Source organism: Neolamprologus brichardi, chromosome 20, assembly GCF_056152115.1.
Source record: "Neolamprologus brichardi isolate AB-2024 chromosome 20, ASM5615211v1, whole genome shotgun sequence".
Taxonomy (NCBI): Eukaryota; Metazoa; Chordata; class Actinopteri; order Cichliformes; family Cichlidae; genus Neolamprologus; species Neolamprologus brichardi.
In genome coordinates this window covers 34,743,471-34,770,000 of record NC_142123.1, presented here as the reverse complement: position 1 = coordinate 34,770,000, position 26,530 = coordinate 34,743,471, and the positions used below count along the sequence as shown (strand labels likewise).

The 26,530-nt window shown below is 49.9% G+C and overlaps 1 protein-coding gene across 1 annotated transcript in view; it reads right to left on the bottom strand.

Annotated features, from left to right (window-relative positions):
• LOC102797318 (nucleolar protein 4-like) overlaps positions 1-23,696 on the bottom strand; it is a 104,283-nt gene extending 80,587 nt beyond the window's left edge. The window contains exons 1-3 of the mRNA XM_087833687.1: positions 23,337-23,696; positions 4,134-4,286; positions 1,528-1,639 (exon numbers count right to left, since the gene is read on the bottom strand). Of these exons, the coding sequence (XP_087689813.1) occupies positions 1,528-1,639; positions 4,134-4,286; positions 23,337-23,696 (625 nt within the window). The remainder of the gene's footprint in view (positions 1-1,527; positions 1,640-4,133; positions 4,287-23,336) is intronic.
• Between the last annotated feature and the right edge of the window lie 2,834 nt (positions 23,697-26,530).

The following is a 26,530-nucleotide window of genomic DNA, read 5'->3' as shown; positions in this document are numbered from 1 at the left end:
ACAGCCCTCATGGGGACGTGGTCAGGGTCAGGCGTTCATTTTTTAGGTTTGGGTAAGCGGCTAAGAAAGCATTATGTCAATGAGATGTCCCCACAAGGATATAAATACAAACGTGTGTGTGTGTGTGTGTGTCTGTTGCTGCACAGAAACTCGATCGGTGAAAGTCGCTGTGATGGCGTCGGTTTGCTTCACAAACCTGTCAGGACTCCTCTTCCCCCACCCCACTCGTCCCCCCACCCCACTCGCCCCCCCACCCCACTCGTCCCCAGACTCTGTGGAAAATGAGCGTTTCCAGGCCCATTTTCTTTGTTAAAGCCATTAATTAGGCTAATTGAGGAGAGAGACGGGACAATCCAATGACTCCTCGATTTAATGAAGGATGAGAAGACAGCAGAAGGGGAAAAATGGGGGAAGGGATGGAGGAAGGGTGAAGGGAGGGATGGTGGGACGGGACAGGAAGCCAGCAGCAGTGGGGGAGGATCGAAGAGCTCGAAGCCGGATGGAGGAAAGACAGAAGTCTTCTGCAGCACGCACATGATCAGTGTAACGCTCACTGCTGCAGAAGCTTTCAGAGCTTTAAAGCTGTGTGTCTGTGAGCGCACAGGTGAGCTTTAAACCTGTGTGTGTCTGTGAGCGCACAGGTGAGCTTTAAACCTGTGTGTGTCTGTGAGCGCACAGGTGAGCTTTAAACCTGTGTGTGTCTGTGAGCGCACAGGTGAGCTTTAAACCTGTGTGTGTGTCTGTGAGCGCACAGGTGAGCTTCAGAGCTTTAAAGTTTGGACAGAGACAGGAAAGCTGCTCCCGCTGATGGACGCTTCACTTCGACACACTCGGGTGTTTCTGTGTTCCCGTGCGCACTCTGGTGTTTTGTATTTTAGCCGTGTGAGGCTGATGTGTGCGACGCCGCTGTGCCGACAAACATCTTGAACCAGCGTCTGCTGAGAAGGTGAAGCTGTGTTTATTCACACAACAGATGCTGGAGGCCGCAGGCGGCACAGGATGTGAGGAATGTGGACGTCGGCGTCTCTCTGCGGACTTCTCGGCCTCGACCGTCTCATCGCTTTGGTTTCTCGTCTCTGAACCGAAGCAGAAGTCAGACGCCGTCACGATTTTTCCCCACAGCGCAAAAATGTTTTAACACGAGCGTTTCCATCGTGAAGCTCCGTTTGCTCTTTGCACCTCGTGTTTGCATTAAATTGGCTTTGTGGTGAGAAGAAAGATTTCCTGCAGGCGTGCAGCGCTGCGAGTAGCAGCGAGAATCTCAGAGTTTGTTTTTATGTCTAATTGTGTTTGTCGGGCGGCTGCGGAGGCTTCAGAGCCGCTGCGAGCAGCTCCTCATCAGCGTGACAGACAGGCAGCTGCTTTTCAAACTCCAAACATTTCCTCATCTCTTAGAGACTGTCGGCGCAGGAGGACAGATCTGGTGGTGCACAGCACGAGGCTCAGACATGAACTCTGCCCGAGCATCGACAGGCCTCATCCTCCCGTGCTCCTGCGTTTCAGCTCAAACCCAGACGCCGTTCGTACCTTTGCAGTCCTGCGTGGTGGTGCTGATGTGCATCCTCTTCTGACACTCGCCGCAGCTCATCAGGAAGCGAGTCACCGCCTCTCTGGGCAGGAAGGCGTACGTCTCCGCTATCTGAGGGAGAGAACAGAGAGGAAGATGTTCAGTCAGACTCTTCATCGAGTGTCTGAGATCAGGGAAAATGCGTCCACGTGTCGCTTCGTCGGTCTCCGTCATCGTGTGTTCACTTTTATTTCGTTAGCGTGTTTTTGTCAGGAAACAAAGATGGCAGATCAAAACTTTAATAAATGAAACGAACGCTGACTTTGACCTCCGGGTGACCTTCACCTGGTGGGAGGCGAACAATCGCCATGTCGATCTCTGCAACAGCTGACCTGACTCAGCAGGTGACATTTCAGAATAAAAGCGGCTGTTACACGGTTACGACAGTTCTGGTCGCGCCGCGGTTTCCAGACTTTTTAGCCAATAAGTGTGCGATATCGCAGTCGGACCCGCCCCTCAACCATCACGTCCGCTTCCTAACACTAAGCTGGGACGGCTTCAGAACAGGACGTCCCACAACGGCGGTGACATCACTGACAGCTGACACCATAAACTCTGTTACGCCGTCGGACACGTCGGCGAACAAGCCCCAAAATGACTCTACAGGTATGCTTCATCATCATCATCATCAGTGTTTATTCTTCGTCTTTAAATAAAAGTGAGAAAATAAAGTTGAATAAAATGAAATGTTTGCGTTTGATTATTACACAAAATAGACTCAACCTGTCCAAGAAAAACTTTCCACACGCCGACGTGGAAGACGCGAAGTCGATGAACGCGTGGGAGGAAATCAAACATTTATTCAGGAAAAGGAGGAGGAGGAGGAAGAGGAGGAGAATTGAATGGTGGTTGCTGTGCAGCACGTGTGTGTGCGAGGAAGTAAATGTCACTCACACACACACTCTGGGCTTTGTGGCATTATGAGGCCCTGCTGTGTTTACTCGATGGGTGGAAGTTAATGTGCACGAGGCAGAAGATGACTGATGAAGATGACTGATGAAGATGAACGAATAAAGGACGAGGTGATGAAGAAAGAAGAAATCAGCCTCTCCTGCACTGCAGCGGAGTCACCAGCAGAGGGCAGTGTCAGCAGTGAGACTGGCCTCTGAGGCCTGTCGGCGCTCCTGCAGCAGCTCTGCAGGCTTCATGGGGTCAGAGTTTGACGCTCAGAGAACCACAGCGAGCACGCAGAGCCCACGCCCTGGTAACAGGTCTGGATTCACGTGCAGGACGCAGTCACAAAGTCAGACTTCCACCCTGAAACTGCCGTCACAGCTTCCTGCAGCTTCTTCTCTCAGATTACTCCCACGCTCAGCGCCTCATCAGGAACATCTGTTCAAAGATCTTCGTCCAACTCATCTCACGTGTTCCCTCAGCTTTGATCACCTGTCAGCTTCATATTAAGAGCTCATCCTTCATCCTCTGCTTCCAGCTGCTTCATGGTGCTCAGCTTCATTTATCCGCAGCTTCATTCAGTCGTTAGTAGCTTCAGATAAACAATAACACAAGTTTTATTCTCAGTTTGACCTTTAGTAACGCTGACAGGTGGACACCAGTTACCTGAGATCATCTACCTGCCCTGATACTGTGTGTGTGTGTGTGTGTGTGTGTGTGTGTGTGTGTGTGTGTGTGTGTGTCACAGGTCAGCTGAGCATCGACCGTTTTAATACTCAGCATTCTTGATCCTTCTGGTGCTGCTGAGCTGATTATTGATCGAGTGACTGAAATAAGCCGCAGACGAGAAAAGACGACGTTTAGGTGACGTCATCACGCCACCATCACGGCGTTCTGTGATGAACTGGCCGGTCAGACTCAAGCAGGTATCTGATCACACACGTGTGACGCTCCTCACAGATCTTACAGCTCGCTGGGTCCATGTTCAGCTCGCCCTTGTGTCGATACCCAACCCCACAAAGGTGCAGCGGGCGCCTCACGATGCGGCTGCTGCGATGCAGAGGACGAGCAGCCTGACAGAGCTGAGGGGAAAGGAGCCTTCAAGCATCACACACATGAAGTCGTTTGAATGAATGCCACCTCGCTGTACCGACAGAGGGCGGCCAGAGGGGTCAGCGGCGAGCGACCTGCACAGCAGTGCGCAGCCGCGACGCCTCATCGACTCACTGATCTGTTTATTTGGACCAAAGAAGCTCCGACGAAGCTTCAAAATCAGAGATTTGACTCGTTTATAGCCAAAAACAAAAACCTCGGCGCTGCAGGTAAATTCTGCCATGTGTGGAAGTCGCTCATTTACGTCACTCAGAGTTTTCTGTTCGTCCCGATCGGCTCGTGGGCGCGCTCTGAGCTGGACGCCCGCCGGGCCGCAGCGAGGCTGCTGGGTTAGCCTCAGAAACTGAAAGCAGACGGTTGTTCTCTGCCCGAGACGCTCAAAGAGGAATGAAGCCCAAAGAAGAGGAAGAGAGACGGAGAGAGAGGAGCTCGGGTTGAGCAACAGACAGCACGAGTTGTGAAAGAGAGAAACGGCGAGCAGGGCGGAGGTGGGAGGGTGGTGCGAGGCGGAAAGACCACAGAGCCACAGAGGACAGGAAGCGGGCGGCGCCGTGCTCACAGCTTTGTAGGTCTTCTTCTGGCCGGCGTGCTTCGGTGCTTTGCCGGGGTCGCCGCTGATCTCCACGTGCATGGCGTAGATGATGTCAAAGAAGTCCTCCACCACCGCCACGCGCTTCAGGGACGAGTCGACCGCCGAAACGCCGTCCGCACACTGCAGGGAGACAGAGACAAACTCTCAGTTCATTCACACTTTTTGACCTTTGACCTAAAGCTTCACAGACGAGACGAGGACGGAGGCAGACGCCTGCATCACGCCGCCATCAGCTCTGTGAGCTTTCACTAAACACCTGGTAAACATTCAAAAGGACAAGAAAAAGAAATCAATACGTTATAAACACGTTATCAATATGTTAACACGACATGAACGAAATGTTACAGATACCAAAGAAATCCATCACCATAAGAACAAACGTGACTCCTGAAGGGTCAGCTCGGAATTTCAGGAATAAAAACAAAAGACTGTTGAAGAAATCAATCGATCAATCAATCGATCAATAACCAGCTTTGCAGACATGAAGGCAGGAGGTCTGCCAACCATTGAAATGATGAGAAAAATCCCTGAATAACCAGTCCAAACATGAAGCTGTGACTTTATTCTTCAGAAAGTGAGAAGGATTCAGATCAGCCTGAAACAAACGTGTGACGTTCGCCGTCTGTTACACAACAGGTGACCACTTAAGGACATCTGATGGTTTCATCTTCATGTTTCCCTCTCACCACATATCCAAACCATCATGACCAGCAGCTTTACAGCTGTGGCTCCAGCAAACATCAGCTGATACTAGAAATTAATATTAAATAAATTCTAACAACAGCTGATCAAACGTGCTGCTGTTGTTTAACGCAACATCGGCTGGTTTCCTCTTTCTGGCGCAAAGTGGGCGATAAACAAACAAGAGAGACGATCAGCTGATCATTGATCAGTTTCATGATTGAAGTAGAAACAGGAGAGAGAGGGGGGAGGATGAGAGGAGAAGAGGCAGCTGCAGCGTAAAGACAGAATAACTCCAGCTTTGTGTCTTTTTCATTCGAGCTGATGTTCGTTTGCAGCTCAGTACAGATGCATGTGATCGTCCATCATGACCAAACAAACAAACAAAAATGAAAAAAAATCACCATTGACTGGATGGCGAGTCCAGCTGTGTGATCGATCCAGAACATTGTCTTCATTCCTTTAATCACTCTGATTGATCTGAAGACAGTTTTTAATGTGATCCAGCTCAGCTGATCAGTGTCGATAACGAGGTTTAAACCTTTCTTCCTGTTGCTTTGGTTACATTTTTTACTCTGATTATTAACGATTATGTTTCTCAGGTCCAGATGTTACAGATGTGTGACAGAGCTGCAGCTCAGAGAAACATCCAAGACCAAAGTGTCCAATCATATAAAAGACCGAACGCGGCACAAGAGGAAATGAATTTTCTTAAACCGTCTTCTCTTGTTCAGGTTTGTTTCTATAAAGGTGAGTTCTCTGTTAGCCACGCCCCTCCTGAGTCTGAATGTCAGAGACACCGCGAAGCTTTAATAACCCTGAAGCTGCTTCACCGTCACGCTGAATCGTTGGAAAACTGTCCCAACGATGGGAGGGAACTTCCTGTTCGCCGACCTGCTGCAGGTTCAGTGTTTAAACATCTCACTTCCTGTGCTGGTTCATCGAGTGTAATTATACCTGCGCTCTAATTACTGAGCCGCTGTGAACTTACAAAGATTTATTAACAAAGCCTCCCAACAGATACAGACTCCTCCCCCTCTCCCCGCCTCACACCGAGGGCTGGGAATAACAGGGAGCCACGCGGAGCTCTCGATTTCCCACAAGGCCGTGGGAGTGCGAGGTGTGTGCCAGCAAAACAAAGAGGCGCTCTGAAGGGAGGCAAAGAGAGAAAGAGGTACACAACACAGAATAAATAATAATGGATTGGATTTATACAGCGCTTTTCAAGGCACCCAAAGCGCTTTACAATGCCACTATTCATTCACTCTCACATTCACACACTGGTGGAGGCAAGCTACAGTTGTAGCCACAGCTGCCCTGGGACAGACTGACAGAGGCGAGGCTGCCATATCACACCATCGGCCCCTCTGGCCATCACCAGTAGGCAGTAGGTGCCCAAGGACACAACGACCAGGACAGAGAGCCCGGGGATCAAACCGGCAACCTTCTGGTTACAGATAAGCTTCCCAACCCCCTGAGCCACTGTGAACAATCCTTTTTCCCCACAGCACACAAACACAGCACAGCGAGGACGCGTGAGCCGGGCTGGAGGTGAAGCCGGGTCACTGACAGCACAGCTGGATTTGTTTGTTCTGAACAATCTTCTAAAACACGGCGGTAAAAGCCACCGCTTCCTTTCAGAAATTTCACAGTAAAATAAGGATGACACAGAGCACAGCATAAGAGACTGAAACACTGCACTGACTTTCAAAATTAAAGCTGTGAATTTACCAGAACAAAAGGGGAAATTACTGAGACACAAAACTCAAATGTGGGAGGATTTAATTTACCTCTAAACTAAAATCTCCGAATCGTCGCAGCTTCCTGCTCCTCTCCGACTCTAACGAGACCGCGATCTCCAAACTGATCCTACGCCTGAGACGGTTTGACCCCAGTGACCCCAGTGACCATGTGCTGCCACGTTTGCAGATGATCCTGTATCATCAGGAAGAACAGGGAAACCTTCCATACGTTACAGTGGCTGCAATTCAGCCGGCACAGCAGCAGGTGGCGCCCCCTATGGGACAGGGAGGACGCTGAGGCTGTTTTCCCGCCTTTAAGCAGACTTCTTTTGACTGGCTGCCACACAAACAGCTCGTAGCGCCTCCTGCAGGCCCCTGGCTGAAATGCAATGACATTAACAGGAAGTGAAACGCTGCAGTGTTGGATACAGAGGTATTATTCTGAACTGTGGATCATGCTAAGCTGCTCTGGCAAACAGGAATACAGCATGGAGGTGGCCATGATCAGAACAGCTGCTTTAGTACATTTATGAGAAGGTCCCAGTCTTTCTGGACCGTCACGCCTACCCAACAGGAAGGCGTGACGTGAAGTCTCCAACTTCCAGGAAGTCCAGCTGGAAGTTGGAGTGATTAGAAGTTCTCTGAGCTTCCTAAATGAGCTCGGAGGTGATAATCCTCTGTGGGTTATTTCGCTTAACGAGCTTTTGTGTGTGTGGGCGAACACATCGATCAGCGGAGCCTCGCTGTCAACACGCCGCACAGAAACAGGAAGTGGAGACCGTGAGCAGCCTGAAACATCGAGGCCTGCCTGGAGGCACATTTCACCTCAGCGTCATGTGACCAAACCTGTTATGATGGGCAGTGGCGGTGACAGGTGTGCGTGTGTCGGAGGGTGGGGTCATTATTGTAAAGCAGCAGATGTGAAGAGTCAATGAGCGCACACACACACACACACACACACACACACGCACACACACACACACAATTAGGACACCATATCTTGACCCATTACCTCCCCCTTTCCTTCTAGGGGTGCAGGTAATAAGTGTTGCTATGGTAACTAGCTGCAGCTTATCACAGAGGAGACATTTCTAATGTACACCCCCCCCCCCCCCCCCCAAAACACCTACCCCCAGTGTCATTACAACTGCTTGGCAGAGAGGAAGAGGAGGAGGATTGGCTGGAAGAGAGGAGAACAGGAGAAAGTGGGACAGAGGCGAGGAGACAAAAGAAGAGAGGAAGGTGGAGGAAGTGATGGTGATGATGGTTGGAGCTGAGAATAAACTGTAATTACAGGAGGCTGATTGAAAGATGGAAGCCATGTTTAATATGAATGTTCATTCACCCATTCCACTCATCAGCCAGTCCCATAGACTCCAATGAGTACAGTACAGATGTGTGTGTGTGTGTGTGTGTGTGTGTGTGTGTGTGTGTGTGTGTGTGTGTGTGTGTGTGTGTGTGTGTGTGTGTGTGTGTGTGTGTCCTGGAGCGCTGGCTAGGCCCTCATGTGCCAGGCAGATGAAGGGTGCTGGTCTGGCACTCAGTAAATACACATCAGAAGACGAGAGCACGATCACATTTGAGGTTTGACGTCACAGTGTGTAAAAAAAAAACACACACACACACACACATACACACACACACGCACACACGCACACACACACACGAGGCCAGAGACTGGAGAGAGGACATGTTTGTCCTCCTCTGTCCGCTCAGATCACACGTGACAGGACACCAGCCAATGCCGCGCTCAGTCTGATGTACTGATAACTCACACATACTGAACAATAACACTGTGCACTATGAAACAATATACACCAAATCACAAAACTCAAATACTGTAAAAATTACACAAATATAAGCAGTGTTCAATAAATAATAGTGCTCAGTGAGGAAAAATAACAACTTAGTTCACATTTGAAACGGGTCAGATTAAAAACGGCTCGAGCAACTCGATGATGCAGAATTGTCTCCGGGGGCCGAGTCTTTGTCTCTGTAGACCGAGTCTTTGTCTCCTGTGGACCGAGTCTTTGTCTCTGTGGACCGAGTCTTTGTCTCCTGTGGACCGAGTCTTTGTCTCCTGTGGACCGAGTCTTTGTCTCCTGTGGACCGAGTCTTTGTCTCTGTGGACCGAGTCTTTGTCTCTTATGGACCGAGTCTTTGTCTCTTATGGACCGAGTCTTTGTCTCTGTGGACCGAGTCTTTGTCTCCTGTGGACCGAGTCTTTGTCTCTGTGAGCTGAGTCTTTGTCTCCTGTGGACCGAGTCTTTGTCTCTTATGGACCGAGTCTTTGTCTCTTATGGATCGAGTCTTTGTCTCTGTGGACCGAGTCTTTGTCTCCTGTAGACCGAGTCTTTGTCTCCTGTGGACCGAGTCTTTGTCTCCTGTAGACCGAGTCTTTGTCTCCTGTAGACCGAGTCTTTGTCTCCTGTGGACCGAGTCTTTGTCTCTGTGAGCTGAGTCTTTGTCTCTGTAGACCGAGTCTTTGTCTCCTGTGGACCGAGTCTTTGTCTCTGTGAGCAGAGTCTTTGTCTCTGTGGACCGAGTCTTTGTCTCCTGTAGACCGAGTCTTTGTCTCCTGTGGACCGAGTCTTTGTCTCCTGTGGACCGAGTCTTTGTCTCTGCAGACCGAGTCTTTGTCTCTGCGGACCGAGTCTTTGTCTCCTGTGGACCGAGTCTTTGTCTCCTGTGGACCGAGTCTTTGTCTCTGTGGACCGAGTCTTTGTCTCTGTGGACCGAGTCTTTGTCTCTGCAGACCGAGTCTTCTGTGGTCCTGTGTAGAATCATTACAGCGACTGCTCCACCTCTTGCTCTTCTCTTCGTTTCCACGGCGCTGCCTCATCCCTCCATCCCAGCCTCCATCTCTCTGCTCTGACCTGCTGCACCTTCACCTCCACCCTCTTATTATCAGCAGCCTCGCTCTCTTGTTTCCCCTCTTTCTGTGCCTCAGCTCAGCTCGCCATCCCATTTCCAAACGAGCCTGTTGCTAGGATACACACAGTGTCCATTCAATGAAAACTGAATTCCCCCCTCCACGCCATCACCACCACCCCTGCTCTTCAGCCTCCACCTCTGCCCGTCTTCATCCAGCACGCACACACAGCCCTCAGGTTCCACGATGCAAAGATCCGCCTCCAACAAGAGCATCAGGAAGTGGAGCGGTGTTAATATTTAACAGACGCATCACATCAGGGACGTTTTAAGCAACAACAGTGAGAAACAGCGTGAATGAAAGGAAACCGTCTGCCGCTCTGCAGTCCACTGAGACGTGACGGCGCACCCGGCGAAGCGTCCACAGGACATGTGCAGGTGCTTCAGTATGAACCAGAACACCTGATACTCGCGTGATCAACACGTGAAGCTGCTACCTATTTAAAACCCCTCCCACCAGCTGCCACTGCCCAATCCTGACCGAGCAGTGCCTCACCCTGCCGTCTCTCCAAACCACAACCTAGCGGAGCGCGAGCAGCTCGAAGAAGCAGACGACGTCTCAGTTCTACAAACAAGCGTATTTAAGCCCTCGCGGGGGAGGGAGGTGGTCGCTGACCCACCGCTGATCATGTGAGTCGTCACGTGAGCCAAGGTGCGAACAAAGTGTGGGTCATCAGCACCAGAGCTTAACACCGAGGGTGAAAACACTGTGATAGACCTGATACTGTACGTAAGGTGGGAACGGCCACTTTTAAGAGCTTTCTTTGCATGTGTGTGTTCCTCGACTCTCCGCTATCTGTTTTTAGGACTGATGAAGCTTCTGGGATGAGACGTGAAACATCTTCACAAACTTAGGGAAGTCAAGTTTCCTCCTTTTTCAAGCTCCTCAGACTATTGTGACTCTGAACCTACACAGATGTGGATCTGACAGAGTGTTTGTCCCTATATGTGATCGTGTACCTTTGTTACTTAACCAACAAGTGCGCCTGAAACAGAGACGCCAAGGTCCAAACAGGACTGCACGAAGCTCCTCGCTAATAAAAGTGCAAACTAAGCTGCCACTGCTAATGAGGAGCGGGGTCTCTAACGTGAAGCGTTATGTTTGACTCAAAGCAGTGAGACACAGGCAGCACCTGACAAACAGCCGTGCATGGCCTGACGAGAGCGCCACGCTTCCACATGTGTGACCAGAGCGCCGACAGTCTGTGAGAAAGGTGTGAACACACCGGGCTCTGCACCGCGGCTTTAACGCAGGCTAAAAGCAGCTCGGCTCATTCAAAGGAAAAGCAAACAAAGCTTCATTAACTGCATCTGTCACGCTGCTCCTCAGCCAACGAACAGCGCTGCTGCTGTTTGTTGGCTAATTAACCTCCAACCTGGCAGCAAAAATAGAAGCTTCACCTGCTATCACAGAGACCTCACCACCACACTTCTTTTAGACTTCTGCTCAGCCTCTCGCCTGCTTCTGCTCACGTCACCGATTCCCCAGAGTGGACAGAGCAACATGCTGATGAGGAAGACGGCCTCTGAAGCTCCACAGGATCAGATTTCAGTGTTTCTGCTGTAACCCAAGAGATTTATTAGGTTTGTGCGTGTGAAATCTTCATAATCATCAGGACCTCTCAGTCCTGTTAGAGTCCAGACCCAGAACCTGCCAGGAAACCAAGAGCGCTGCTGCCCCAGTTCAATAAATGACCTTTCTGATTATCGCGGCGCTCTCAGAGTCACAAACCTGTTAAGCATTACATGTAGAAGAAGTTCAAACTTGTCTTTGACAAAATCTTCTATTTTGGATTCCATATCACTCAGCCAGATGCTGCTAATCAGTGCGCAGTAACATCCAATCAAAACCCTAGAATCTCACTGCACACCAAAATGAAGCTCCGCCTCCTCAGACGCTCTGTTAGTACAGTGACCTCACAGCCGCCGTGATATTGGTCACATGATGTCATTAAAAATGCTCCAGAAGACTCCAACAGCACAAACACGGTGAAGCTAGCAGCTACATCCACCTGTCAGTCAAAGAGGCCACGCCCCTAATAATGAAAATAGGTGAGTTATAGAAGCATTGTGCCGTGTATGATCCACAGAGACCAGTTTGTGTATACATGTTTATTTTAACATGGGAGTCTATGGGACTCACTGCTGCCTCTGCTGGACATCAGAGGAACTGCAGGTTGGAGGTTCTGATTCAACTTCGAGTACTTGCTGACATTTACAGTGCACAACAAAAAGGACCGCATACATGTATGTGACGCGTTTCCTGTCAGCCATTTTTAAACATCATTGTTACGGTTCAACACAATGACGACGCCCGTCAGATCAACACGAGAGGAGAGGATCGCTGTGACGATGATGAGCCAGAGAACGGTGCAGACACGAGCACGCAACAACAAACTGCTGCTCTGAGGAGCACTGAGCTAATTATCCAGCAGCGCTGGCAGCAGGGCAGGGAGGGGGCACAGAGGAGGAGGAGGAGGCAAGCGGGGGGGCGGGCATCTGTGGGGAGCCTGAAAATGGAAGAGAAGGCATACTGGAGAGAGGTATGGTTTTTTTAAAGGGGGGAGGTGGGAAGATGTGATAATGAGAAGGCCGCTGTCCCACAAGAACACCTCCCTCCTCTTCCTCCTCCTCCTCCTCCTCCTCCCGCCTGCTCTAAAGCAGGAAAACCTTCCAGAAAACAAAAGATTCTCCAACAGCTCCACCTGGACATGGAGAAGACCTGAGTGCAAAGGAAAACCGATCCGTGGTTTAAACCAAAGCAGGAAGCAGGAAGCATCGAAGCATTGACGCTTCGACGCGTCGCGTCAATGCTTCGATGCGTCGATGCTTCGATGCGTCGATGCTTCGATGCGTCGAAGCATCGAAGCGTCAATGCTTCGATGCTTCGATGCTTCCTGCTTCCTGCTTTGGTTTAAACCACGGATCGGTTTTCCTTTGCACTCAGGTCTTCTCCATTGACGCTTCGATGCTTCGATGCTTCGACGCGTCGCGTCGCGTCAATGCTTCGATGCTTCGACGCTTCGACGCTTCGACGCATCGAAGCATCGACGCATCGAAGCATTGACGCTTCGACGCATCGAAGCATTGACGCGACGCGACGCGTCGAAGCATCGAAGCATCGAAGCGTCAAAGCGTCAAAGCGTCGAAGCGTCGAAGCGTCGAAGCATCGAAGCGTCAAAGCATCAAAGCGTCGAAGCGTCAGAACAGTTATAATGATGTTTAAGACAGTATATGTTCATCATATAAGACTTTATAAATCAGCCGTGAACGAGGGCGTAATCCCCTGTAATTAAACAGAACCTCAGGTGTTTGATTTGAAATGACACGAGTTATAATTCAGCAACATCAGACTGCTGTTGAACAAAGGAAGAATGACACTGTTCAGATTAATCTGTCCTTCGTACATCTTTGCATCATGTTCACTGTGCTGATGTGCACGATCGCCGTCGTGTTCTGCATCCTCTGCAGCTCCATAACCAGCCTGTGAACTGCAGCCTGTCTGTGAATATAGTTACTTTGTAACTTCACAGAAAATATGCTGAAGTTTCATTTAAGCACCGAGGCTGTTTTATAACGAGTTAGCAGAAGTAAAATAATGTGCTGCAGTGCGTACGGCATTGTACTCGACACAGGTAACGAGCAGCCGTCCCAATGTGTTTCTGGATCCATGCACAGGCCGACTTCCTTCACTGTGACAGCGTGGGAAGAGAGTCCCAGCCATCCATTGGTCGCTCCATCCTTCACTCGTGACAACAGCAGAACGCACAAAGCAGAGTCGCTGGTGTCCCAGTCAAAGCTTCAGAGAGATCAGGGTAAATGTTTTAGATCAGATCCTCCATCTTTGCAGGCTGGCAGCGCTGTAAAGATTAGCATAAGAGGAGACGCAGCCCGGATTCGATGGGCAACTCAGACGACAGGATGACCCGAGCGCCGCCTGCACCTGACCCACCGCCACGGTTCATGAGCAAACACGGCAGAGGGAGAGAGACCCACAAACACACCGCTCACACCTATCAGAGCGCCACACACAGCCTTCACACATGAACAGGTGCTGCTGTGGAAGTGCACACACACACACACACACACGCACACACACCAGTGACGTGCTGAAGGTCGGTGAGAAGCATTAACCTGTTATTTCATGTGTTCATACACAGTGTGCGACCATATTGTGCAGCAGCTGTGCCGCGCAGCACAAATACACAGTTACAGTTTGCACGCCGCGCAGCTTCTCTCTGCTGATTTTAATCAGTTTCCACCTCTTCGGTGAATCGACCATGACGGCGCTCTGATACTCGTGATGAAATGAGCGACACAGGAGCATGATGGGAAAACCACCTGAGCGGTCACTGAGCTGCTGTCCTGCTCCGAGGCAGAATCATCTCCACAAGCGTGACGGAGACCGCCGGGGCCAAACACGATCGTATTGGCGCCGTCGCCTCGTCACGCCGACCGAGCGGTCTCTGCTGCATGTGAGGAGTCGTCGCTTCCACACAAACGTGATTTTAGTTTGTCTGAAACATGACCACCTGCAGCTTCCTCCTGCAGTAATGGGGTCATAGCTGCGGCGTGATGACGCACAGCAGCTCCACCCGTTGGTTAACACAGACTCAAACCAAAGACTGGAACTGCGTTTAGAAGCGCAGCCCTGCTCGCTCACCGTGTGGCGTGTTCACGCGAACACGTGTTGACTCAAAGCAGACTTTGTCTGGGAGCCGTCCAACCAGCACACTCGGTTCTCTGACCGACGGCTCACGTTAATGATGCCTGGTGGCGGCTGTTAATATGGCCGCCTTTCAGGTGGTGGGGGGGGGGGGGGGGGGACAAGAGGGAGGAGAAGGTCAGCAGGAGGAGGAGGAGGAATGAAGGTGGAAATTGAAGCCTTGCAGTCTAATTAAGACGGGTGTTAATTTCTTTTCACCATCGCCAAAGGAGACGTTCACCATAGCAACAGGAGAACACGGAGGGGGAGGTGATCTGAGCGTGCTCAGTGAAGGTAACGGAGCGAGGATCCACGCGGAGGTTCTCAGCAGCTCTGCTCCTCTCTGAGGGAGCGCAGAACCTCAGCGCTCGGACGCACACGGCAACGTCGCTCCTCCTGTGAAGACATCGCCGCTTCCAGGCCGAGCGCCTCCTCACTCGATGGAGGCGTGGGCTTCCTGGCGCCGCTTTGTTTCTGTGAATAAACTCTTCAGCGGCGCTCTGATCAGCTGTGTGCACACGCAGCACAATCTCAGTGTGAACGCTCGTCTCTGTCCATGGAGGACCGCCATCCTCCGCCCTCCCTCTGCTAGCCTTAGCCTGACCGCGACGCTGCAGCTAACGACCACGATGCTCGTGGTTACCAGCTCTCGACTTCACGACCCCCCAAACGTTTCCATCCAGCCCCGAGTTCTGTGTTTGTACTGATGTATAAGGAATGATGTACGTGGCTTCTAAGTATCACGTTACTCTGACCTTTGACCTCGCCTTTCTTTCACACATGAACCCTAAATGAGCATTAATGACTGAATCTAACGTTACTAACAGTGACGCAGGTTTCGTGTCATGTTTGAACAGAAGCTGCACTTTTACTGCAAACAAAGACGAAAGAAAACAGAACGCCTGTGACAGCAGAGCGCCACGCCGCGACAGCAGAGCGCCACGCCGCGACAGCGAGCGGCTGCTTTGAGTCTGGGGATCAGCTGAAGGCGGGAGGTGAGAGAACGGCATCGAGTTCTTTCTTCAACGCTTAATTTCAGGCTCGTTTTTCTCATATTAAACAAAGTGGAAGAAGAAAGTTTATTCTAGTTTTAATTGGCTGAAGGTGCACGGCAGGTGACCGCGCTCCTTATTTTAAACACAGCGAGCCGTATTTACCGAGAAGTCTTTGAAGGCATGGCAACCAGCTAAATTCAGCCTCACCAATTAAGACTTTGAGCTCAATCTGTTGGAAGAAGTCACGTTCTCTTTGTCTCACATCCAACCAATTAAAGTGTTTTAGTGTTTGCAAAGTTTGTTTCTTTGTTTCACTTTATTAAAAAAACGAGACGCGCAGCGAGAACAAAGACGTTTGTGTCTTTGTGTGTTTAAAATCTACTGATTCATACAAGCTTCAGTTCAGCATCAAGAAACACCTGATGCATCGATTGCAACTCTCAAAAACTCCAAGGTCAGATGTTCAGATATTGAGATGTTCAGTTCGAAGCCTTTGAGGCATTTTTAGTTTAGACTTTTTTATTGAATATATTTAGAGATATTTAAATTTCAGCTCAGTGAAACACTTTAAGCACAAGAACTTTTTCACTTAAATCTTTTCATTCGCTCAAAAGTGCACCTTATGTACGAATTCTGGTTGTGCTTCCTGGCCTCGAACTATTTTATGTACCAGTCACCGCTTGATGGATTGTTGGAGCATTGCAGCCTCGGACTGATACCGTGTGTAGGACAGGATTCAACATTAATGCATCAAAGGTACAAAGTGGAGGAAGCAAGAAGGATGAGCCGAGTGAAGTTTGACTCACCTGTTTGGTTTTGCTTAATGACCTTATGGTCCAAAAAGTACGGTAACTTCTCTTTCTGGTAGAAATGTGCTGCAAATAAAGAACTTTGTGTTGACCATTTATAAATCCTCACTGCCCGTATGGACAGCAGCTTTAAAAGTGAAGCTGCGGTTTTAAGCGATGCGGGTGAAAACTTTGGGTGCACCTAACTTCTGTGCAACCACGGCAACAAGCCGTGCAGCAGCATCCGAATCTGTGAGCTGTCGGCGTGCCTGCGTGAACGATCCACGCGCTGCGTTTACGCCTCTGTGGTTACCTGCTCTTTAATCATTTGCTGGTTTTTGAAATAGTTTCTGACAAAATACATTAATATTAAAAACTGATTCAGGACTCAATCAATTTCTCTTTATTCAAACACACACACTCTCCTCGTGCCTATGGTACGACAGCTTTTCTCCGTGCCCCTGGTACACTGCGCAGAAACACTTTGCCACACACACACACACACACACACACACACACACACACACACACACACACACACTCACACTCACTCCCTCACTCACACACGCTTCTCGTCACAGCTTTAATGTTCCTCTGACGTTTCCTAACTCGTGAATCGTCAGCACAGGTTCGAGAGCAGTGACGTACGCTCGCTGGTCTCCGGCTGCTTCTCCGATTTATGGAAAACTTTTGAACAAGAACAGCAGGTCAGAGGCTGAGCGCCGTTTTCCCACCGTGAGCGCTTCATCTGTTCACGGAGTCGCCGTTTAACCGTTCGTGCTCGAAACAGGCCGACGTCTGCTGCTCCAGCTGGAGACGGCCGACAGAGGAAGTAGTCATCACATGGGCCTGACACCAGCGCAGAGATAGCAGCTATTATTAGTCTACAAACCATCAGTGCTTCCTGGGGCCTCCGAGTGCGTCAGTACCAGAGTTTACTGTCACCAGCAGCAAACACACAAACAAGCTTCACTCACCTTAAAATGGTTTTTAAAAAATACACTTTTTTACATTATTACCCCAAAACCAGCCAACGCCACCGTGGCTCTGATGGAGATGACCCAGCATAGGGACGTGGTCCCGCTGCTGCTCAGAAAACACCCTGAAGCTGAACGTTGTTCATCCACACAGCAGAGACGTGTCAGCCAGGACAGCCTTCACCACGCCCCAGCGACGGGCGAGTCGTCCCCAGACTCTGCTTCCATTACAGGAAGTGTGGAAGTGAAATCTGATGGCTGCGTTCTCCATCGTGGAAACGAAGCCTGACGTCACAGTGCTGATTATACTCACACGTGTCTGCAGTCAGTGTTTTACCTCAGACTCCTGCGTGATCCTCAGGCGACTGCGTCCAACCAAAGACCCCAGCTGGATAATTAAGCTCAAACTTCTCTGCTCAGCTAATTGAAACAGATCATCTGCTGTCTGTCGCTCAGTTTGCAGATTTTTGCTACCTGGCAGAAGCTACAGGTGTGCAGTACGTCAGCACTTTGACTATAAGCGTGTTTAAGTGTCCACATCGTGACAAAGCGAGCGGCGTGCTCTGCAGACTGTGCTCGTGTCTGCAGAGAGTCCTGGTTCTGCTCTGGAGACCCTCTGTGAGGTCGAGGGTCAGAACCTGCAGCAGGTCCACGAGCCGTTACAGCGAGCAGCACCAGGACCGCCAGCCGAGGCTTCGCCCACCTGTCCATCGCACCGTCAGCCTGTCACAGCTGAGGAGGAGGAAAGCAGGCCGTCACATGGTCACATGGATTATGATGTGAAGCATTTCCATTTGCTGGCTGGAGTATTCGTCCATCTGAGGCTCCGACTTCGCTGTGACAGGAAGCGTGTTTCCAAACGCCGTCGCAGCCGTCAGTAATAATTCGCTGCACCGTGAGAGCAGCAGCTGTGCTACAGTCAGTGTGACTCATTCACCTGCACACACACCACCTGTGAGTCAGTGTGTGTGTGATCAGCTGTTGATCCGCTTGGGTCATTCCCCGCTCAGCGTGACGCCGTCAGACAGGAAGCTGCTCATTCGAGGCGGCGGTGAGATCCTGGTTAGTGTTTGTCAGCTGGCTCAGCAGGTAGCAGACGACACAGGAACAGACGGTCAGCGAGCACAACACAAACACAAACAAACATCAGAGCGACAGCGGGACGCCGCTACTGGGCGCGAGCAAGGAGAGCAAAGCCTGTATATGAACGATGAACACAGCCTCACCGGCAGAGTCGTGGTCGTTACCATGGTATTAATTTGACACCCTGACCACGATAAAGTCGCCTAAATCATCTTCATTGATCATTCTGAGGCTGAAGGTCAGCAGGACGGCGTGACATAAGTGACGCCAACTCCTCAGTAAGGAAAACTGCTATTGGCTGTCCTAAAAGTCACTAAATGACGTCAGTAACAGTAAGAGAAGAACTGACGGCGTTACAGTCAGGACGGGAGCAGCGGCTTCGTGTAGGGGTGAACATCTCTGACAGCAGCTGGGGCGACTGCTGCGTGAGGACGATCCGCCGCCTGGGAGCGCTTTGGCACGGGCGAGGTGACCACGGCAGCACCGCTGCTTGTTGAGAGTAAGACGATACGTGCTTTCACGACAAAAATGTCACGGCGGGGTGCGCCGGTGTGAAGAAGAGGGAGACCCAGATGCAGACACGGTGGAGGCAGAACTAGGTTTCCAAAAATAAAGCGAGACTTTATCGTGGCTGATGGCGTGACAAGAACACTGGAGAACACTGACACTGGGAAAACTAAGGAGACGAAGAACACTGTAAAATAAAAAGACTGAGACACTCTGTGAAGAAACTATGAACACAGAGTAACACAGTGACACAATAACGGAAACTATGAAAAGATGAGGTGACGATAACAGACGATCTGACCCCGACTGAGCAGAAACACACGGATTAAGTACACATAAGGAATGATCAGGGGAATCACATGGGGAAAACAGCTGACAACAGTTAACATAATGACAGGACAGAGACGTGAAGCTAAATACAATAAACAAAAAACACAAGGATCCTTCAAAATAAAACGGGAAACATAACGAGACCCAGACATGACTCAAACTAGACCAACAAAGAAAACTTGGACATGAAACATGACAGAAAAACACATGAAAACTTCACACAGGGATGAGACCAATGGGAGCTCGATAAATCATGAAGTAAAACTGTAACCTCGGCGTGACAGAATGTAACTAGATAAACTGAAATGAAACTAGACTGAAAGGAAGAACAAAAACATCAAGAAACTCAGAATGCTGGGTCACATGACCCAGGACCAGAAAAGTCGTCATAAGTCTCCAATAACACCTGAAAAAGTCGCCAGATTAGTCGCTTTTTTGAGAAAACGTTGGTAAGGAGGTCTGAAAACTCGCTAATATAGCAACAAAGTGTCTAAGTTGGACACTGCGTGACGTTAGCAGAGCGCTAACATCGGTTGGGTAAAACTTGTCGATCACGAGTATTTCAGATTAAAGTGAAATGATCTTGTTACCACAGACTCAGGGTCAGTGGACGTTAGGGATGATTATGATTTAGGAATATTTGAATAATTGTTAAATAATAATAAAACTGTTTCTTTGTAAAGTCGTCTTTCAGCTCATAAAATCAGCCAAACTAAGAAACAATGATCAGATAAAACCTCACAGTTATTAGACTTCTATCTTCGGGGAAATGTCAAAGGTGAGCTTCACTCAGGTGTTGCAGGTGACGTCCCGGCGTGTCACGCTCTGCGCTCGCCGTTCATGCATCTGGATTTCTGTAATTCGTTGAAGATTCTGCTTTTACCGTCAGAGCTCTGCATGGACAAACATCAGCACACAGCACATTTCTTACAGCCGTACAGCAGGTGCAGGTCATGTGATCAGAGCCTGCTCGGCGTGCAAACACGAGGCTGAAACCTAAAGGAGACTGAGCTTCTGCACGGGGTCTGAGGACCTGTGGTCTTTCTGTTTGTGGCAGGAGGTTAGCTAACTGGTTTCCAATAACACGCCACGCTGTGACTGAAGGATCTCCAAAAACACTAAACCAGCTCCAACTGTGGACGTGAACGAGGGCGGAAAACTGACCAGCAGCAACGTTTGGAGGGTCAAACATCTGGATAGATGTGATTTCTAATTACCCATCCTGTCTTCCTTCTCTCACCCCAACCGGTCGCAGCAGATGGCCCCGCCCCTCCCTGAGCCTGGTTCTGCCGGAGGTTTCTTCCTGTTAAAAGGGAGTTTTTCCTTCCCACTGTCACCAAAGTGCTGCTCATAGGGGGTCATATGATTGTTGGGTTTGTCTCTGTATGTATTATTGTAGGATCTACAGCTGCCTGTTGTTGTGATTTATAAATAAAATTGAGTGAAATTATTTGACAGAATCTTTCATCCGTCTCACGTGTACTGAGATAAACACACAAGATACGATTTTCCATTTTAAGAAGGCAAGGAGAAGGAGGGGTTGTTGGTGGACTTAGTTATCCACTCACACCAGACACACACTGAGTTTAGCATCACGTTAATTAAACTTTAAAATATAGACCCGGTCAGGGTTAACAAGGAGCAAAGCCCCAAACAGGAAAGCTTCCCGGATGGAGGCCTAACCTGAGACTCAGCTGGCAGTTAAATGGTAAATGGCCTGGATTTGTGTAGCGCTTTAATCTACAATCAGTCATCCACCCATTCACACACTGGTGATGGCAGCTACATTGTAGCCACAGCCACCCTGGGCCGCACTGACAGAGGCGAGGCTGCCGGACACTGGCGCCACCGGGCCCTCTGGCCACCACCAGTAGGCAACGGGTGAAGCGTCTCGCCCAAGGACACAACGACCGAGACTGTCCAAGCCGGGGCTCGAACCAGCAACCTTCCAATTACAAGGCGAACTCCCAACTCTTGAGCCACGATCGCCCACAGTAAGGTTTGCTGTGTCTCCCAGCAAAGTCTCAGGAACATGGAGGAGATTCTCTGAGAGCTGGACAGGGCCGTAGAAGGCCTTAACCCATCAGCAGGGCCAGTATCAGCTGCTTTGTGGCAGGAGGACGAGGGTAAGCTCTGGAAAAGCTCCACAGGACACTGGTGTGAATGTCTCTGAGCAAACAGAGGCTTCATCGGGGGGCCTGAGGGCCCGACGTGGGCTCACTGCCCAGCGTTGGGGTTTGCCATAGAATACCAGAACTGTGCTTTTTACAGATGACAGCAGCTTCACCTGAGCACATGTGTGCTCTGGGGAGGCAAACCCATGGAGGGACAGACCTGTACAGGCTAGGCACCCTGACTGGCCTCAGGCATCAGGATGAAATGCTTGGAGGTTGTCACGACGATGCCCACGAACAGAGCTGATACTGTGCTGCAACATCAATGATGCTGCAGTGTCACAAAGTGCGAAGAATAAATCTAAATCAAGTTTGGAATGAAACGCTAAAGAGTTTCTATTGAATATCAATAAATTATTATTAGACAAATTATGCTTTTACTCCTGGATGATCCCAAAAAATACATCTGATATCAGCCCAGAGTCACTGACACATCAGAAGATCCACGGCAACGTAACATCAGGACAAAGAGCGGGAACGATGAGGGCGGAGCGTCAGGAGGGAGAGCCTTCCACAGATTGTATCAGGCTGTGGTTTCAGTGAGGACTGATCTGTGCATCCCTGTAGGGTCTACCTCACTGTTACTCCACCTGACAAAGATCTATTCAGGCTTTTGTGGATTAAACCCACTTAAATAAAATACAGATATTTTCCATCACATTCCCGGTGAAAGCCCAAACCTCGCTGCTGGGATGTTTCATATGCAGCATGTGTTTTTAAAAACCACGAAACGTCATAAACGTGTGAAGATGAGCTCATTAATCTTCCCACAGACGTCCACGCGGGTGCAACGCTTGACCAGGGTTTGATTTTCAGCATCAGTGACTGAGAGCTGCAGCTGAGCGGACGTGCTGTTATCCACCTCACCTGAGCTTAGACCGAGCCGCCGCTCAGAACAATATGGACTGCGTTAAATTAGCAGGTGATGGCGGGGAGCTTCAGGGCTTTGAACCCTTCTCTCCTGCAGCGTCTTCTCAATCGTGAACTTTGAATTATTGTGGAAATTAGCTCAACTGAAAGAAAAACTTGAGGAGATATCCATGGATTTGAAATCTTATTTATGTTTCAAACAGTCGAAAACGTCATAAAACGTCCCGTCAGTCAGTCATGATGTTTGTTACAGTCGATGCAGCGACTGTAACAGAATCATTTTAACCTGTTAGTGAAATCTGTGAAAGCATCCACATGTTCAGAGTTCAGGAATCATTATGGGGTGTAACGTAAACACGAGCAGTGAAACAGGTTTATAAAAGGACCCAGTTCAAAGGTAGCAGACGTTTCCACGGCTCTGCTCAGGTGTTTGTTGTCAAGAGAAGTGATTATATTATATTACAGCGTTTTAGCCTATTTCAGCTTCATTAGGCATCCGCACACACACACACACACACACACACACACACAGACGCACACAGACACACACACGCACAGACACACACACACAGACAGACAGACACACACACGCACACACACACACACACACACACAGACAGACACACACACACACGCACACACACACACACACACAGACAGACACACGCACACGCACACACACACACACACAGACAGACACACACACACACACACACACAGACACACACACAGACACACACACACACACACACACACACACACACACACACACAGACAGACAGACACACACACACACACACGCACACACACACACACACACAGACAGACACACACACACGCACACACACACAAAAGGCCTCAATCATCTGAACATCCAATCAGGAGACTAATGAGATTAATCTGACTAATGACGCCTCGCGGGCACGTTCACCAGCATCAGCTAATAATCATCAGTGTGACGTCCAGAGAAATTCTAACTTTTCACATTTAGAGCACAAATCAGCTCAAAGACAAACATTTACACTGTGAACAGGAAACGTGAGGTTTGTACGTGGAAATAAAAAGATGCGCAGGAATCATTCTAAAGAGAAATCACAAACAGCATCGTGTGCACCTCCTCAAACATCATCATCATCATCACCTCCTCTCGCCTTTACTGTTTGTTTTTTTTAATAAAAACACATCTACCCCTGAACATGTCCTGTATAAATAAAGTTTCAGTAGTTTGAATAGTTCTGCTGGTTTTACTTTGAAACTGAGCTCAGGTGGAACAGGTGGCAGTGAGCCAGGTGAAGTGCAGCTTCACTCTCACTTCCTGATTCACACACACACACACACACACACACACACACACACAGCTGTGGCAGAAAGAGGAACCGTCACTAACCGTCGCCGCCTTGATGGGCACGTAGAGCACCGGGCCGCCCGCGGAGCCGCCCTTGGCGTCGGGCAGCGTCCTGACCTGGAAGCCTTTGGATTTGACCCAGAACTTGAACTTGGCGTTGATGTGATTTCCGCTCTTCTCGTGCAGGAACAGCGCGTGGCTGTTCTCCTCGTCCCCCTGCAGCAGCGTCTGCAGGATCTTGTTGTACTTGCGGCGGGTCACGGTCTTCGTCTTACCGGAGTCTCCGTACGTGCGCAGGCACCAGTCCTGGAACTCCTCCGCGGGAGCCCCGGGGGCCCGGGCCCGCTGTAGGGCGGGGGCCGTCACCGTGTCCCCCGCGCTCCCGGCTGTCCTGGTTGCCATGATAACCGGTTGGGACGGGAGGGAGAGCAGCTCCGCTCGTGCGCGAATCCGCTCACCGTCCGGGTCTGATGGATCCACCGGACACGCGGCGGCTCCCTGCCTCCGAGTCCGGACCCGGTGAGATCAAACACGGCCGACACTGGGCAGCTGACAGCGGGCAGAGGCGCTAAGCGTGTCCGACAGGAGAGCACGCCTCCTCCGGTTTTAAACTGCCGTCTGAGAAAAAAGCCTCCCCTCTCCTGCTCCTCCTCCTCCTGTGTTGCAGAAACACGAGTGAGCGCCTCTGGGATGTCCAGGAGAGGAGACGGAGCTCCTGTGTGGGGGGGCGGGGGTGACCCGCGCTCCTCAGACACACCTGTTACAGCGCGGAGCAGTCGGTCACCTCCTGCTGCTGCTCCGCTGTCGGTCAGGAGGCTGCGGGCTTTCGGCTGTTCATCACCGTCGATGTGGAGCTCCTCCTGCGGGCTGATGGAGCTGACCGGACACCTGTTTGATTCCTGCTCCTCCTCTGCTCCTCCACCCAGCGGCTGCAGAGCGGAGGGGCGCGTGGGGCCGTCCTGAGCGCGCGGAAAGCAGGAAGCTCAAATATGAGCAAATCAGTACTTCCTGCCCACCAGAGCAGCGGCAGACAGGTGAACGCGACGTGACGTCATTAAAAGCTTCACCAGTTCACGTCTCTTAAAAAAATCCGCCGTGAGTTTCACGGCGCACGAGTCACGTGACCCAAAGAAAACAAACTGCACTTTATTCACAGTTAGTGTGTGTGAGCTCATCTACGACACACACACACACACACACACAGCAGTAACCTGCTAATCTGAGCGCTGCTGTATGAACCACTATAGTAGATCAAACAGACTGTAAATAAAGGATGGAAACCACCACTATGACATCACCCATCCTCACGCCCAAATAAAATCCGTCAGCCTGAGTCTGCTGTTTTCAGGGTTTTATGTTTTAGACTTTGAGTCTTTTATATTTACTTCTCTCACCTTCGTGTATTTCCTGAGTTTGTATCCTCACTTCCAGGTGTTTGACTCTCAGCAGGGCTCCAGAGTGCAATCTAGTCGCAAATCCAACCAAATTTTTCAGTGATGCAACTAAAAAAAATCCTTGGTCCAATTGTTCCAGTAACAAAAAAAAGGTCTCTGCAACTCTGAAAGTCTCCGTGTGGTCAACAACTGACACACATCGTGTGTCCCACTCAGAGATAGTCAGGGGTGGGACCTCTGTGATTGGCCGTGGTCCTTTGTGTGTATTTGAAAGTGCAGGCGGATAGAGGTGAGCAGCTTGAATAAAGCGATATCGATTCATTAAATCCTGAATCTTTTAAATATAAACATATTTTGCCAGAAACGCCAGAATCTCAGGTTAACGCTCTCAAAACTATTTGAACAACCACCAAACAGTAAATGAGAGCAGGTAACGGACTCAACGGACACAAAGACGTAAACACAGAGCGGACCAACGCGTCAGAATCAGCGTTCTCTTTCTCGGCTTTCTCACAGGACGGCCCGTACACGGACACGCCGATGCTCAATTCTGAGCTGCAGGATTTATCTCTCTCCACCCAAAATTCATTGAACCTGCAGCAAAAGAAGATCCAAACTACGCTTCACGTTTGATAAACATGAATTCACTCTGATAAAATCACACTGGAGTTCGACACCTGTGGAGTATAGTCAGTGATGATGCCCAGCGGTGAGCAGCCTGGGCCCCACAGAGTGGACGTAGCTGTGGGTGATGAGAACAGATGAAAAGAACGATTGATGACTTTTTCTTGGCCTGATCTGAAGTTCACAGCCAGCTCTGACGCGCAGCCATCAACCTCTGAGCGCTGAGAGAGCAGCAGTGCATCCAGAAACACATTATATGCTGCAACAAATGCCCAAGTGTCGTCCCCCCCCACCCGCAGACAGGTCGTCAGAGGAGCCGATGTGAAGTTTAACATTGTATTACCAAAGAGAGCCGACGCACTTTAAGCACGAGCAGTTTTACAGTAACTTCTCTTTCTTGTAACTGAGCTCCAAATAAAGAACTTTGTGTTGACAGATTGATAATCAATTACAAATCACTAGTGTCTGTATGGACGGCAACTTTCCCCCAAAAGTGTGCATGTAAAAGTGCACCTCACTTGTACCTTTTTTTCTTAGGTGCACCGGTGCCACCCTGGAATAACGTTAGTCTAGAGCCCTGCTTAGTGATGTCATCGGGTATCTGTCGTTATAGAGCTCCGCCTTCCTTATCTTCCAGGTCTCAGTCTGTGACGTTCGCCTGTTTAGTTATTTCCTGTTTTATTGTGGTAACCTTTGTTTACTTCCCCTCACCTCGCTGTTTGTTTAGCCTCACCTGTGCGTCTCACCTGTGTCCTGTCATTATGCCGTGTCTGTGTTCAGGCTGCTCTGGTTTGTATTCGTGTTTTCAGTGTTCAGAAACACTGAGTCTAAAGCTCAGGCTGCTCTGAACACTCAGTTTCACAGTTTGATGATGATGATGTCACAGAGAGGGGGCGTGTACTCACTGCTGTTCAAACCTTCTGTTTGTGGGGGGCAGCCAATCAGAACAGAGAACACCAAGTTTCTGACAGAGGAAGAACTGAGGCGTGAGACACGGAGATGGTAAAACCACAATGGGACCTCTCTTCATTTAAGCCTTGCTACCACAGAAGAAGACATCGCAGCGCCACGAAACTGCTGGTTTCTCCTGGAGACCTCTCAGGTGGTCGGCGTTATTTCCTGCTCAGGAACGCCATCGAGCACAGCTGACGGTTAAACCAGCAACAAACGGCGTGCTGCTGCTTTCAGAGGAAAGTGTGACAGGTTCGTTTTCCTCAC